Genomic DNA, 15,992 nt, shown 5'->3' with positions numbered 1-15,992 from the left:
GCTTCAGTTCTGGCGCTTTATGGAGTTTCCTGAACGGCGACGTTGGTCACTCCCTGTCGGCCTTGGGCATTGCTCAGACACTAACAATCTTAGACAATCCACGTTCAGGTCGAGTCACAGCGTTGCGACAGTCGTGCTGCTTTCCATGCCTGATGTGCCTCTGTTTCATATAGGCCCCTCTCGAGCTAATTTTGTTTTTGAACAAAACATAACCGCACAGACAAATGCTGCTCTCGATCATGACTGCGAAAAGCCATTTGGTGTGGAAAAAGCTACTTCGTGCCAGAAAGAAAAAAGGGAAGACACAATGAAACAAGATTTTCTAAAGTGCAGAATTTTGTTATCCTTATAATACAACATAGCAATACAATTTTCGCTTGTCAGGACGGCTACAGTGGCTGCACCAATGCCTTCAAGTCTGGCAGGAGATCGGGTGGTTTGGCCTGGCCCCACGATGCTGTCAACACCACGGCTGGCACAAGCTTCAGCTCGAGTAGGGTGGCCTTTGGGTCGTCCAAGGTGTGGCCGGACGGCGACACGAGTGTACACTCACTCTTTGTTTTTTCCACGTTGTCTAGCAGGAACTCTCGCACAGCAGCAAGCGGCTCGTGCACAGAAAATGTCCCCTGCAACCACCCACATAATACACTCTATTCATGAAGTGCTGCCAACATCAGTTCCGAGTTTCGCACTATCGACCTAGGCTTCATGCATTTCTAGAATAAAAAGAAAGTACTCAAAAACCATTTTACATGCATAATGCATATCAGTTGTTAGCAGAAAAGCCACAGAAGCCTAGGCAACAAAATTCAACCACCGCCAGCGATGTTTCGTTAAATGGCGCATCCGTGTAGTGACTCTGCAGTTACTATAGTTAGTAAGCTCATAGTTCATCTATAGTTCACTTCACACCTTTCTCTTGTTAATTTGTAACAAGAGTCAAAAAGTAAACACTCCACACAGTTGGCTTTTCATATTCAGTTTTCCCCAAAACAACAAGAGAGTGAAACAACCTACCTGCAACACTCACAAGCATAACTAAGATGAATAACTTCACAATCGCTCTTCTGAGTTTCATCGCAAATTAACATCAAAATTTGTTTTACACCTTTGATTGTTATACATCTTCTTTTCTATGCTTCTCGAAATTTCGTTTTAAAACTGTTACTTACGCATATTATGTCGTTTTACAATTATCAGGTTTTTACAATTCCTTACGTTATGTTTTTATCTATTGGGAGTTTATTGAGTGTATGTATATTCAACAAGCTCTTACTCTAACACTCCCGGGACAATTAAGTATTTTGATTGCTGCAATAACAATTACGCTTACTTTTGCCTTTGTTTTGCGACTTACATTTGCTAAGTGCCACCGTCATATTTTCTACCTATATTTCGTACCTATAATCATGTAGTTATTGTGTACTAACTTTTGCTCCTCCCCTCTTCAATGTACGTATGTACCCTGAGGGTATTTGAAATAAATATGGAAATAAATTTAGTGGGCTCTACACTGTTTATTTTTTTTTTCACTTCTCTCTGAATATAAGCCAACTGTTCACTATTTATATATATTTATATATAGCATTAGTTTTGAAAAACTGCATCTGCCGTGCAGGCTGATTCACGAATTCCTGGCCCCTGCCCGTAAGCTATTGCACTCCATTTAGCCCATGACGCAGCATACGATAAAGCGGACCGTCTATTTTAAAAGCATCCAAGTATGTCAGAGAATGCTACTTTTAAGTGCCAGCACCGACTTTTTATGAATCACAACCCCTGAGACACCAACTGTAGCATAGGACTTGCACAACCCGGACATTCTTGCAGGGTAGGCTATCCGATATAGAATGTGGAGCGATCTTTGGAGCCGAAAAGTGTTACTTATAGAGCACTAAAATTCAAGTTTGGACCAGCTAGGTTATGGCAAAAAAAAAAAACTTTTTTTTATCACAACGAAGGCCGCCAGGGGGCTGAGGTGTGTAGTCGCACCTCACATGGGCTCCTGCTCTTTTTGCTATTTTCTGTGCAACCTTGCCTGGACACTGCTCGCGTTTAGTGACCTGGGATTCCTCACGTTGCAAGGCATCGTTTGACACCAGACTCATCGCAGTGAGTGTACTTTTTTACTAGATATTGAACTCTAAACATATTGTGCCTGATCGCTGGGACGCGCCAAGGGATTCAGAGGACGCGCTGCACGCGAATGCCGCTGTGGCGACGGGTCTGCGAAACGAGCTGGACGCCAGCATCTCGTAGGTGCACGAGCACGCTGCTCGCGCAACACAGAGACGCAGCGTCTGAGGTAAAGAGCTCTCATGTAAACGCAGACGTCTAACCCACGTCAAGAAAACCCGAGTACGATGCAAGTGGACAACACGGAGGGTAACTCAAGAACGGCATCACAATGGACGTTTGATGAAAATAGTGGCAAAACGACAGGCAAAACCCACATTGAGTGGCTTCAAGATGGCCGTAAAGGCAGGTCAGCCAAAGAAGAAAAGTCAGCCGAAGAACGAGCTACGCAACCTGTGAAGCCAGACGCCGAATCTCAACGGCAACGTCAACGCAGCACTAGGATGCGGCCATTCCCTACTGATGACTTCAAAATTGTATTCCGCCCGCAACCAGGACTAGATCTTTCAAAACGAACACTCATCGAGGTTACACATGCCATCGGAAGATCCAGTGGCTTGGCCCAGCAGGACTTCTATGACCATGTGCGAGTGCAGGTGCAAAAAGTAGAGAATGTGATCATCGCAAGCACAGCAAGCACTGAACGAGCTTCCAAACTGCAAAGTATAAATGCTATACAGCTCGGTGGAGTAATATATCAAGTGAATCCGCACATTCGACACCCCGATGATGTGTGCCGCGGAGTGATCTACGGCCTCGAACCAGGAACAAGCCCCACAGAGATTGTTGCAGGACTTCGCGTAGACCCAAGATACCACGTCCTCGGCGCGCGCATGCTGGGATCTTCCACAGCTGCAGTTATCCCTTTCGACGGGCAGCCTGTTCCTTTTTACGTGACGTACCTCAGTGGAGACTACCGATGCAAGCCATACCGGAAGTCCATCCAATATTGCCGAACCTGTGGCGCCCTAGGTCACCGACAAGACATCTGCCCTCAGCCGAAAGCGAACTTCTGCTACAAATGCGGCCACGACAAGGACACAGAACCACATGACTGCCAATTGATGTGCAAGATCTGCGGAGAAGACCATGAGACTGCTGGAAGGGAATGCAAGAAGAAACTCCGCAGCAACCCCCCTCCTTATCAAGTAAGAGGCCACCAGCTCGATAACGCCCGCGCTCATGAGAATCACTGGAGTGCTTGCACCAATGATTTACCCGGGTCAGTTATCACACCAGAAATTTAACGGGCCCCCTCTTTTCCCCCGAAATTTGACCGAAGTCAAATTCTAAGAAAAAGAAAAAGGTCGCTCTAAGAAAAAAGGTCGCTCTGGATCCCGCACGCCATCACGGTCTCGCTCCGTTAGGGGAATCAGTTACGCCGCCGCGGTAACCGGGAGTGACGGGCCCACTTCTCTAAATACTACAAGTGCCTCGACCATCTCGCCTGCTCAGACAGCGACCATCCGGGCTCTAGAAAATAAAGTCCAAGATCTACAACGGAGGATACAACAACGCCCACCAGCCGAGTGTAGCACACTAGAACTTGACAGCATACTAAAACAGACGGAAGCCAGAATAATGAAGCGGGTAGAAGAAAGGCTGCAAGCACATGAAGCGAAGATGCTCGACCTCGTCGAACGACGCCTTGAAGCTTTCGAGAAAGCCCTCACTGCGAAACTCCTCACATCCATAGACACAACCATAGAGAAAGTGGTTACTAAAATTATGGAAAAGGTAGACCCACTGACCCGTACTGTAAGCACGCTCGACGCCAAGCTTGATGGCTTCATGGCACAACAGCATAACTTCATAACATATGCATACAAAAATTTCGTTACCCATGAGTAGCTGGTAGAGCAATCAGGGACCAAGCGGAAAGAGCGAAAAACTTTAGGGGATGAAACTGCAGCGGAAATTCGATCTACAGCACCAAACGACCGGCACCAGGCGGGAATCAACTGCCAGAATGGCAGCTCCCACACATAGACAGTCTGAGCCACTCCCCACTCTTCGAATTTGGCACTGGAATTGCAGATCCTACAGACCTCGTTCTGCAACCTTGCAAGAATATGTTAAAACAAATAATCCAGATATGATCGTGTTGCAAGAAACCCACACAGAAAAAAATCAAGCTCCCTGGCTACAGCACTCTCACATGCACACCCCGCACCGCAATTCTAGTCAAGAAGACTCTAACCGCACAGGCTCATGAAATTGAAGACATTGGCATCGAACACACCATCGTGGAGATAATCCCCACTCGGAAGACTCAACAAAGCTTATACCTGGCCAACATTTACAGTCCTCCGCGGGAGCAGTTACACCAATACGACCACTTCGTCCACGAGCTCCGTCAAATGGTTAACGGCAACCGACTCGTCATGGTTGGGGACTTCAATGCTCCACACGCGGCCTGGGGCTATCACAGCACCACCAAGAAGGGGGCTGTGGAATGACTTGCTCCATCCAACCCGAGTTGGCAACAGCGTCTCGAGGGATACTAATCCTGATCTCACGTTCACTAGAGACGTGCACAACGCAACATGGACAAGGCTACCAGACACTCTAGGGAGTGACCATCACATAATTCAAATAGAGGTCGAACAGGCTCACCGCTCGCTCAAGACAGGAAAAGCTCGGCTCACGGACTGGACCGCCTACAGGAATGAGCTTGATGATGATTCGACTATCGAAGACATTGAAGCCTGGTTAAACAGTATTGTAAGTGTTGCTGACGGACATACCAAAACGATACACTTGAACGAGGACAATCCGGCAGTCGATAATCATCTACTTCACCTATGGGAAGCTCGAAGATCGCTTATTAAACGATGGCAACGGCAAAAGCTCAACCGCAAGCTGAAGCGCCGCATCGCCGTACTCACTAGACAGGCACAGGAGTACGCCGAAAACCTTGTGAGCCAGAACTGGCGGTCCTTCTGCGACAAACTTCAAGGAACATTGAGCACAAAGAAGACTTGGCGCATTCTTCGAGCCCTGATTGACGACACCCACACCAAAACTAACCAAAGAAATACAATTAAGCGGCTCATACACTACTATGAGGGCACAGAGCACCAGTTACTCCAAGAACTTCAAGCAAAACTTTGTGGCTCGGTTAACCAGCAAGCTATCTCCATCAACAATTCGATGCCCAGGGAGTACCGAGGAGCACCGAACGAAGCACTAGACCAGCCTTTCATGCTGGCAGAGCTACACGCGGCCCTTGCTAAGCTTACGCGCCACACAAGCCCGGAAAAAGACGGAGTGACCAATAAGCACCTACGACAGCTACCGCCCCGGGCGTTGACGGCACTCCTTCGGCACTATAACGACTGCTGGAGGAAGGGCGAGCTACCGCAAGCCTGGAAGCACTCAGAGGTGACCATGGTACCCAAGCCAAACAAGCCAATCTCGATTGCGAATCTTCGTCCCCTTTCCCTTACATCTTGCGCTGGGAAACTCTTTGAGAACATGGTAAACGAGCGGCTCACCACACATCTCGAAGACAATGGTCACTATCCGAACACCATGTTCGGCTTTCGCCAAATGCTCAGCACACAAGACGTCCTCTTGCAGATAAAGGAAGATATTCTTCTCCGCTTGAGCAAGCACAGTAAGTAATCTGTTCTAGCTTTGGACGTAAAGGGCGCATTTGACAATGTGAGCCACGAAGCCATTCTGCGTAGCCTGGAAGATGTCGGCTGCGGTGCCAAGACATACGCCTATATGCTGGCTTTCCTGACCAACTGCACTGCCACTGTAGGGATTGCCAATATCAGGAGCGAGCTTTTTCAACTCCCTAACAAAGGCACGCCACAGGGCTCAGTGATATCACCAGTGCTTTTCAACTTGGCCCTCCTTAAGCTCCCTCGTCTCTTGGACGCTGTCCCTGGGATACATCACGCGTTATACGCCGATGATATCACTATGTGGACAAGAGGTTCAATCACGGGTGAACAGGAGGACCGACTTCAAGAGGCGATTAACATCACTGAAAGATATCTCAAGACCTGCGGCCTCCAATGTGCTCCGGAAAAGTCGGAACTGTTAGTACCTGCGGCACGCACCCGGGGTAGACCACCAAGCTACGACACTCCTGACCCACAAGTCTTTCTACAGGGAGTCCAAATACCACAAGTTGACACGCTTCAAGTCCTTGGACTACACATACATAAAGATGGGTCTGGCTCTGCTGCCCTATCCCGGCTACAGAACACTGTGACACAGCTCACCCACCTAAACCGAAGGGTGGCTAATCGCCGCAGTGGCTTCAAAGAGCACGACACCCAAAAAATGGTACAAGCTCTCCTTTACAGCCGCATAACGTACGGAACTCCCTACCTCAACCTAAAGACAGCGGAGAAACAAAAACTTAATCTGCTGATACGAAAGGCTACAAAACTTGCCCTAGGACTGCCGCCAGCCGCCTCCACTGACCGATTGCTTCGCATGGGAGTGCATAATACGTGGGAAGAACTCACCGAATCACACCTCATCAACCAGGTCGAGAGACTCAAGCTGTCACTCACAGGGCAAGCCGTGCTTCGACGCACAGGATACCAGACCACTCTAGAACCCAACGAAGAACGCAAAGGCAAAATACCGTCACAGCTGCGAGAAAGCCTTGAAATTCAGCAGATCCCTCGGAACATGCATCCTCAACATCACCGAGAAAGACGCCTCGCCAGGGTTAACATGATCCGGAAAAAACATGGCAATGACCTGCAGGCGCGATACGTGGACGCAGCCAAATATCCGAGACGTAATGCCTTCGCGATTACCGTCGCAGATTACAAGGGCGCGGTACTGGCATCGGCGACTATCCTCGCCAAACGTGCGGAAACAGCTGAAGAGGCTGCTATAGCACTCGCCACCCAGACGAGTGAGAATCCCATCGTGGTCTTTACCGACTCACAAACAGCGGCACGGAACTACCTGAAAGGCAGGGTCTCCACGGTGGCGATTAGGCTACTAAAGCGCATGGACAATCCTCCTCCGTACACATGCATCGTGTGGATTCCGGGTCATGAAGGTCTCGAGGGAAATGAAGCGGCACACACCGCAGCCCGCGAATGCGTCAACCGGGCATTCCCATACAAGATTTGAGGCACCTCCCACTCAACAACAGAATCAGAGACAAGAGAAGCCATACCACTAACGTACCATGCATTACTGTAACATTATCGGCTCGAACGCAGGTTATACCCCCCGCCACATCCAAAACTCACAAGAGACGAAGGGACTGACTATAGGCGTCTTCAAAGCAACACGTTCACACACGGCGTACTATTGCACCATATGAGGCCAACGTTGCACAGCTACATCTGCCCTCACTGCAATGTGGCAGACACCCTGGCGCACCTCCTACTGCAGTGCAAAGTAAGCGTCCTAAGACTACGAGCAGCAGCACCAGACGCGGACCAAGACCTCCTCAGTGAAGCGTGGGAGGCTGCGATCTCCCAGCCGGACCTGGTCGAGCAGCGTCAACTCGTCGCTCGAGCTCGGCGGGCTGTCCAAGCCAGAGGGTTCCTGGAATAAGGGACTTTCCCACCTTCACTCACAAGCTTCTTTCAATAAATGTTTTCTCTCTCTCTATCACAAGACAAAATTTCGTGCATTATTAAAAAGGCTTACCGTATTTTTCGGTGTATAAGTCGCGTTTTTTTAAAATTTTTCGTGGGTGCGTCTTATACAAGGATGCGACTTGTATACATTCAAAATCGAGTTGGATGCCATGGCTTGGGTGGCGCTGTTTACGTCAAGCGGGCATCAAAATGGCGTCTACGGCGCTTCACCGCTTTCTGCGATGCACAGAAACCACATTTAAAAAGAAAGTCAGATAAACGGTACGTTAACACCCTAAAGATAACGCAGCTATGTAGTTTTGCACAAAAAAATAATCAGAACGGTGAAAATGTGGAGGTATTTTTTGAATTATCAATTACGGAAAGCAAGTTTGGATTTCAGAGCCACTTCCTTTACCACCCCTTCCGTCCACCATAACGTCTTCATTGCACTCGCTGTGTCTCTGTTGCTGCGCGCGTCTCGTGTGTTGTGTTGTGCGTCGTAGCATAGAGCCGGTAGCGCCGAAGAACCTCGCGAACCATGGCGCCACTTGGAAAGCAATGTCGGCGAAGCTATGACCTCAAGTTCAAGCTGCGCGCTGTTGAATTTGCCAAAAACCACGGGAACAGAGAAGCAGGGAGGCAATTCGACGTCAGTGAAAAAATAATCCGTGACTGGCACAAGGCCCACAGCGTCCTCCGAACGATGAAGTCGACAAAGAAGGCCAACCGCGGCAAGAAGGCGCGCTGGCCGGACCTCGAGCGTAGCCTGCGCACATGGGTACTGCAACAACGAGCCGAAGGTAGAGGGCTGTCAACAGTGCAGCTGCGCCTGAAGGCGAAGGCTCTGGCAGCGGGGAGCAATGTTACGGGATTCAATGGTGGTCCGTCGTGGTGTTTCCGCTTTATGCGACGGAATCAGCTGGTTATGAGAGCCCGGACGACAGTGTGCCAGAAGCTGCCCGACGACTTTCAGGCGCAACTGGACAACTTCAGCTCATTCGTGAGGGAGGAAGTTGCGAAGAAGAGTGTCAGCGCGAGCCACATCGTTAACATGGATGAAGTGCCGCTGACATTCGACATCCCGCTTGGGAGAAGCATCGCCGAAAAAGGCCAGAAAACTGTCACGGTGAGGACAACAGGCCACGAGAAGTCCCACTTCACCGTTGTGCTCGCCTGCTGCGCGGACGGCACAAAGCTGCCTCCCATGCTAATATTTAAGCGGAAAACCTTGCCGAAGGATAATTTCCCTCCTACAGTGGTGATTCAGGTGAACACAAAAGGTTGGATGGACGAGGGAATGATGATTCTTCCACGTGAAGCCAGGAATGCGGGCCATATCACTGGACAGTATGCGGGCACATATCACCGATATTGTCAAGAAAAAGATCAGTTCAAAGAACTGTATGCCAGTGATTATTCCCGGCGGCATGACGAAGATGCTTCAGCCGCTTGACATTTCTGTCAACCGCAGCTTTAAGGCAGTTCTGCGACGTTCGTGGGAAATGTGGATGTCGGAGGGAGAACACAGCTTCACAAAAACAGGGTGCATGAGACGCGCAGAGTTTGGCAAAGTGGCGAAATGGGTGAGTGACGCTTGGGAGTCAATTTTTGCGAAGACCATTGTGGTGGGCTTTCGCAAGGCCGGTTTGATCCCCTGCGCGGCCGATGGCGACGTTGAAGAGTCCGATTCGAGCGAGTCGGAGGACGACAGTGATGTGCCAGCAGTACTGCAACCAGAAGTAGCTGCATTGTTCATGAGCGACTCAGAGGAAGACGACTTCTATGGCTTTGAATAAACGTCACCAAGCTATCGGAATAATAAAGGTACTTCTGAAAGTATTGTTTTTATGTGTGTTTAAAAGCGCTCGCACGCGTGACTGCTGATAGCTAGAAACGTGCAAAAGCGTTGGCCGTCGCAAGCGTGCATTTTTGCAATGCATTGTCACGACGAGATGCTTAAATGTCGGTGGTCGGATGAGCAAGTGCGTCTTCTACACCGGTGCGACTTATGCACCAGTGCGACTTATATACGTTTTTTTTTTTTCAGAAAAACTGCTATTTTGAGGGGAGTGCGACTTATACAAGGGTGCGACTTATAAACTGGAAAATACGGTACATTTAGAGAAACAAAAGTTATGTACATACTTTTCAACATCACTCAACTTGTGCAGAGTGAACATGAGCACAGCTATTACAATAAAAGTAGTATTTTGAACCACTTCATTGTGTAATCAACAATGATGAAGTCCACACTAGTATTTGCCACACTTCTCAAATCCTTACACAGACTCTGCAAATTTAGATGTGGTTCAGCCAAGCTGGCGACTCTGAAATTCTGGATATTCATAAAACAGAGTAGTAATAGCAAAAAACAGAAACAGTATGAAATTAAATGCCAATAAAACAGTCTATATGTCAATAACCAACAAGAAATTTAAGAAACTGCCGTTCGTCTACAAACTAGGTTCTGAACTGCTAACAGAAGTCAGTGAGCATAAGTACCTGAAAATCACAACAACCTATACCCTCAGCTGGAATACTCACATGCCTAACATATGCAACTCTTCGTTTAAGAAACTTTGCTTCCTCAGACATAAGCTAAAACATACACCTGCTAGTACTAGGTTAACCGCGTATACTTCACTAATTCGACCTAAACTCGAATATGCCTGCGTTGTCTGGGATCCATACACCAAAACTAACATTGATACTCTCGAAATGATTCAGCGTAAAGCTGTGAGATTCATCTTTTCGAAATATCGTAATAGTGATTCACCCTCTAGTCCCATGACACAGCATAGCATTCAACCACTTCAGTTGCGTAGAAAAATCCAGAGACTTCAATTTATATTTTCGCTCAAAAATAACCTTTTAGCTATAAACCCAAGTCATTATTTAGAACCACTTACAGCTCGTGGAACCCGGCATCGTCACGCTGACTATTTAACACCTTATTGTACAAGAACTAATCTTTGCAAATATTCCTCCTTTCCACGCACCATAACAGATTGGGACAGCCTACCCTTTTCACGTCTTTCTAACACCGATCTTTTAGAACAAGTAATCATTTGGACCCTACAGTCATTCATACGCTATATTTACACCTTTATCAATTGCTCATCTCAGCTCCCTGATCCACAGTCTAATAAACTATTACACCAACATTTGGAAAGGGTTTAGTTCTTTATTTGTTCATGTGTATGTGAGTATTGTCACGGGGTCGTGACGCGGCCGAAGACAGGAGACTTTATGTTGGGATTTAACTGTTTATTTGGGCAAAACTGTGCCCGGTAAACGGAAAGTCCGATTACAGTAGCAGTCTTGCACAGATAGCGGTGAGCGGAGCGTCGGCCGTCGATCAACTACTGACAAGCGGCGAAGTGCATCGGCACTTATACTCTTGCCATCGATTATTCTAGTGTTATCACTGGCGGTGACGAGTGTTCTAGAATAATCTGTACAGTTCGCGGAGTGGGCGTGATCTTATCGAAATGATCTACTACAGTCCCGAAGCTTCTCGAAAACTGCAGGCACGGTTTGCACTGAGCATTGTGTAGTGTATTGAGGCGATAACAAAGCTTGAGGAATGAAACGTGGCATTGCCGCCCTCTGAAAAAGGCATCGTCCCAATCCTTTAACTAAAGATGAAGGTACAACAACTATGCAAGAAACTACAACGAATAAATTACGATACAGGAATAATACAAAAACCCTGTTTCAGTTTTTAACGCGCATGAAACAGATGACGCGGATGACTTCAGGTCACGATTGGCGTCGTTGAGAGTTCGTGATGCCGTCGGGGTCAACCTCGTAATCAAGTGGGCCGAGACGTCGAACAATCCTGTATGGTCCGAAGTACCGTCGCAGAAGCTTTTCACTCAGTTCACGTCGGCGTATTGGCATCCACACCCAAATACGTTCACCGGGCTGGTATTCAACAAGCCGCCGTTGATGATGGTAACGACGGCTGTCAGTCTCTTGATTCTTGATACGGAAACGAGCGAGTTGTCGGGCTTCTTCGGTGCTCAGGTACTCACTCACATCGAGGTTTTCTTCGTCGGTGACGCTTGGTAACATGGCATCGAGCGTCGTTGCCGGGCTCCTTCCGTAGACCACATTGTATGGAGATATCTGCGTCGTCTCCTGCACCGCCGTGTTGTATGCGAAGGTCACGTACGGAAGAATGACGTCCCACGTCTTGTGTTCGACATTGACGTACATTGCCAGCATGTCGGCGATTGTCTTGTTTAGCCGCTCGGTGAGGCCGTTATCTGTGGGTGGTACGCTATTGTCCGGCGATGGTTAGTCTGGCTGTATGCCAAGATTGCTTGACTTAGGTCAGCAGTAAATGCCGTTCATCTGTCGGTGATGAGGACCTCAGGGGCGCCGTGACGTAGGACAATATTTTCGACGAAGAACTTAGCTACCTCGGATGCACTGCCTTTGGGCAGGGCTTTTGTCTAGGCGTAGTGGTTGAGGTAGTCGGTAGCTACCACGATTCACTTGTTTCCGAAATCCAAAGTCGGGAGCGGTCCCAGTAGGTCCATACCAATCTGCTGGAATGGTCGGCGAGGTGGCTCAATTGACTGCAGAAGTCCCACAGGCCTTGTCGGTGGTGTCTTGCGTCTCTGACAGTCCCGGCATGTCCTCACATAACGAGTGACGTCGGTGGTAAGACGTGGCCAGTAGTACTTTTCTTGTATCCTCGCGAGCGTGCGGAAAACACCGAGGTGCCCTGCCGGCGGATCATCATGCAGGGCCTGCAGGAGTTCTGGTCGCAAAGCTGAAGGCACCACAAGGAGGTACTTAACTCGAAGCGGTGAAAAGTTTTTGTTTTAGAGAAGTCCGTTTTGCAGGAAGAACGATGCCAGTGTGCGCTTCAATACCTTCAGGACTTCAGTGGTCCTGCCTTCGAGGTATTCTATTAGGGCCTTAAGTTCAGGGTTGGCCCGCTGTCGTTCAGCGAAGTCGTCGGCAGTTATCGTTCCCAAGAAGTAGTCGTCATCCGGGTCGCCAGGCGGTGGTTGGTCGACAGCCGCACGAGAGAGACAGTCGGCGTCGGAGTGTTGCCGGACTTGTAAACGCCGGTAGTGTCATATTCTTGAAGTCTCAGGCTCCATCGTGCGAGGCGACCTGAAGGGTCCTTCAAGGTAGCAAGCCAACAGAAGGCGAGGTGATCGCTCACAACTTTGAAGGGCCTGCCGTAGAGATAGGTGTGAAAATTCGACGTAGCCCAGATGATGACGAGGCACTCCTTTTCTGTTGTGGAATAATTGGCTTCTGCTTTGGATAGCGATCAGCTGGCGACTAATAACCCTTTCAAATCCGTGAGCCCTCTGCACAAGAATGGCGCCGAGACCTACGCTGCTTGCGTTAGTGTGTATTTCTGTCTCAGCGAATTCGTTGAAATGGGCAAGTAACGGAGGCGTCTGGAGGCGATGTTAAAGCTCTTGGAAAGCGTGTTCCTGTGGCGTTTCCCACTTGAACTCTATATCGGCCTTGGTAAGGTTAGTGAGTGGATCGGTGATGCGGGCGAAGTTTTTCACGAACCGCCTTTAATAGGCGCACAGGCCCAGAAATGGGCGCACCGCCTTCTTGTCAGTGGGCGGTGGGAAGACGGCGACGGCGGCTGTTTTCTGTGGATCAGGACGAACTCCAGACTTGCTAATCACGTGCCCTAAGAACAAGAGCTCCTCGTGCCCATATATGCACTTTTCTGCCTTCAGTGTGAGTACGGACGTCTTGATGGCTTGAAGTACAGCTTCAAGGCGCCGAAGATGCTCGTCGAAACTCGAGGAAAACAAGACGACATCGTCCAAGTACACAAACCAAGTATGCCACTTCAATCCTACCAGTATCCATAACGCGTTGAAAAGTTGCAGGCGCTGAGCAAAGGCCGAAGGCCGTCCGGTGTTATAAACGCCGTCTTCTCTCGGTCTCTTTCGTCGACTTTTATTTGCCAATAGCCAGTCTTGAGGTTCATTGACGAAAAATAGTTGGTGTTATGGAGCCAATCAAGTGCGTCGTCTATTCGTGGGAGAGGATACACGTCCTTTCTTGTGATTTTGTTCAGGCGGCGATAATCGACGCAGAAACGTAGGGTCCCATCCTTTTTCTTCACTAACACCACGGGGGACGCCCATGGACTCTTGGACGGCTGGATGATGTCATCCCGCAGCATTTCATAAATTTGTCTCTTTATGGCCTCAGGTTCTCGCGTCGAAACCCTGTACGGACTCTGACGGAGTGGTCTGGCATTTTCTTCGGTTATGATGCGATGTTTCGTGATTGGGGTCTGCCGAATTTGGGTCTGCCACGATCCCATACCCCAGGACCACTGTGCTACTATTCTAAACAATGCGTTTGTAAAGGCTTTCTCACCTGCAAGACATGATGTACGACTACCATGGCTACCTCGCTGCAACTTTTTACCCATGGATCCGATAATTTTTCACTCCACAGGCATAGCAAAAATAATAGACAGCCCCAAGCTTACATCTTCATGTGGAATCGATGAAATCACGGCAAAATTTATGAAAAATACCAGAGAATACTCCTCAATTATCTTAGAGAGCATTTTTTCACAATCGTACTCGTCTTCATCTTTACCTTCCGACGGGAAAACAGTGAAAATCATTCCGATTCCAAAATCTGGTGATACTCATGACCCATCTAATTACAGGCCCATATCGTTAACTTCGATACCATGCAAAATAATGGACCACATAATATTCTCTAACCTCGTTATGTTTCTGGAAGAAAACGACTTTTTCTCTAGGTGTCAACACGGCTTTTGCAAACTTCTTTCCTGTGAGACTCAACTGGTAACTTTTACTAATGACCTGCATGTGTATCTTGATAACGGCTTTTTTACAGACTGTATCTTTTTGGGCTTCTCAAAAGCATTTGACAGGGTTAAACATGTATTGCTTCTACACAAACTACGCTCACTAAACATTGACCCGGGAGTACTTGGATGGATAGAAAGTTTTCTTTCTTCCCGTACCCAATTTGTAGTTGCGAATAACTTCACGTCTGATTCGGCTCCTGTCGCATCAGGTGTTCCTAAACGGTCCGTCCTTGGTCCTCTTCTATTTTAATTATACATTAATGATATACTCGACAACATTTCCTCGAAAATTTGTTTATTCGCGGATGACTGTGTTGTATATCGTAAGATTACAGATGCCTCTGATGTAGCAACCCTTCAATCCGACTTGAATAACATATATAAGTGGTGCCTCACATGGTGCATGGAATCAACATTAACAAATGTAAATCGTTGCCCATTTCTCGTTCTAACACGATCTGCCCGGCCTATGCACTAAATAACTGCCCCCTTCAATCTGTTAGCACTTACCGTTATCTTGGCATTCATATTACCAACGACCTCTCTTGGAAGCACCACATACAATACATAACATCAAAAGCTAATCGCTCATTAGGATATTTGAAAAGAAACTTTTCGTTTGTACCTGTACAATTAAAACGACTGCTATATATAAGCTACGTCCGCCCCAAACTGGAATACGCCTCATTAATCTGGTATCCACATCAAGTCACATTAATTAACGAAATAGAATCGGTACAAAATCGTACTGTTCGTTTCATGCTAAGTAATTATCATCGCTCTGTTAGTGTTTCATTAATAAAGAGTACACTCCATATTCCATTACTCTCTATTCGCAGAAAGAACTCGCGACTCTCATTATTTCATAAAATCTATCACCACAATCCTTTCCTTCGCTCACTTTGGATTCACCCAGCATCGTACCATTCTGCTCGCCATGATCACGTGTACAAGGTCAGCGCACCTCGTCACAAAACCTTAGCATGTTCACAATCATCCTTTTCTTCGCTCACTTTGGATTCACCCGGCATCGTACCATTCTGCTCGCCATGATCACGTGTACAAGGTCAGCACACCTCGTCACAAAACCTTAGCATGTTCACAATCATTCCTCCCTAAGACGTCAATAGATTGGAATAACCTACCTGCATCATTAGTAAGCATCACTGACTCCACTCGATTTGAGAATGCACTAATAAACACAGAATCGTGAACTGTACTAATCGTGTAAGTGTTATTGACTGTTTAATGTATTCTTTGTGGTTCTACTTCAATTGTTTTTTAATAAAGTGTACTCCTTGCATGCAAAACTTCATCATTATATTTATCTTCATGTTAAATGTGTTTACATAATCCTGTAGTTATTTTGTTGTTCATCTGTATTTCTGCCCCTCCCCTCTATCATGTACAAATGTACCCTAAAGGTTTTACAA

The 15,992-nt window shown here is 47.6% G+C and overlaps 1 protein-coding gene across 3 annotated transcripts in view; it reads right to left on the bottom strand.

The window, feature by feature from the left end:
* Window positions 1-318: 318 nt before the first annotated feature.
* Window positions 319-15,992, bottom strand: part of Gint3 (GDI interacting protein 3) — a 213,216-nt gene continuing 197,542 nt past the window's right edge. For all 3 annotated transcript variants that reach the window (XM_037424316.2, XM_037424315.2, XM_075896513.1), the window contains one exon: window positions 319-626. In XM_037424316.2, the coding sequence (XP_037280213.1) occupies window positions 390-626 (237 nt within the window). In that variant the 3' untranslated portion in view covers window positions 319-389. The remainder of the gene's footprint in view (window positions 627-15,992) is intronic.

Source organism: Rhipicephalus microplus, chromosome 5 (genome assembly GCF_043290135.1).
Source record: "Rhipicephalus microplus isolate Deutch F79 chromosome 5, USDA_Rmic, whole genome shotgun sequence".
Lineage (NCBI taxonomy): Eukaryota > Metazoa > Arthropoda > Arachnida > Ixodida > Ixodidae > Rhipicephalus > Rhipicephalus microplus.
Note: the sequence above shows the minus strand (reverse complement) of the source record. Positions and strands in the feature narration are given on the sequence as shown.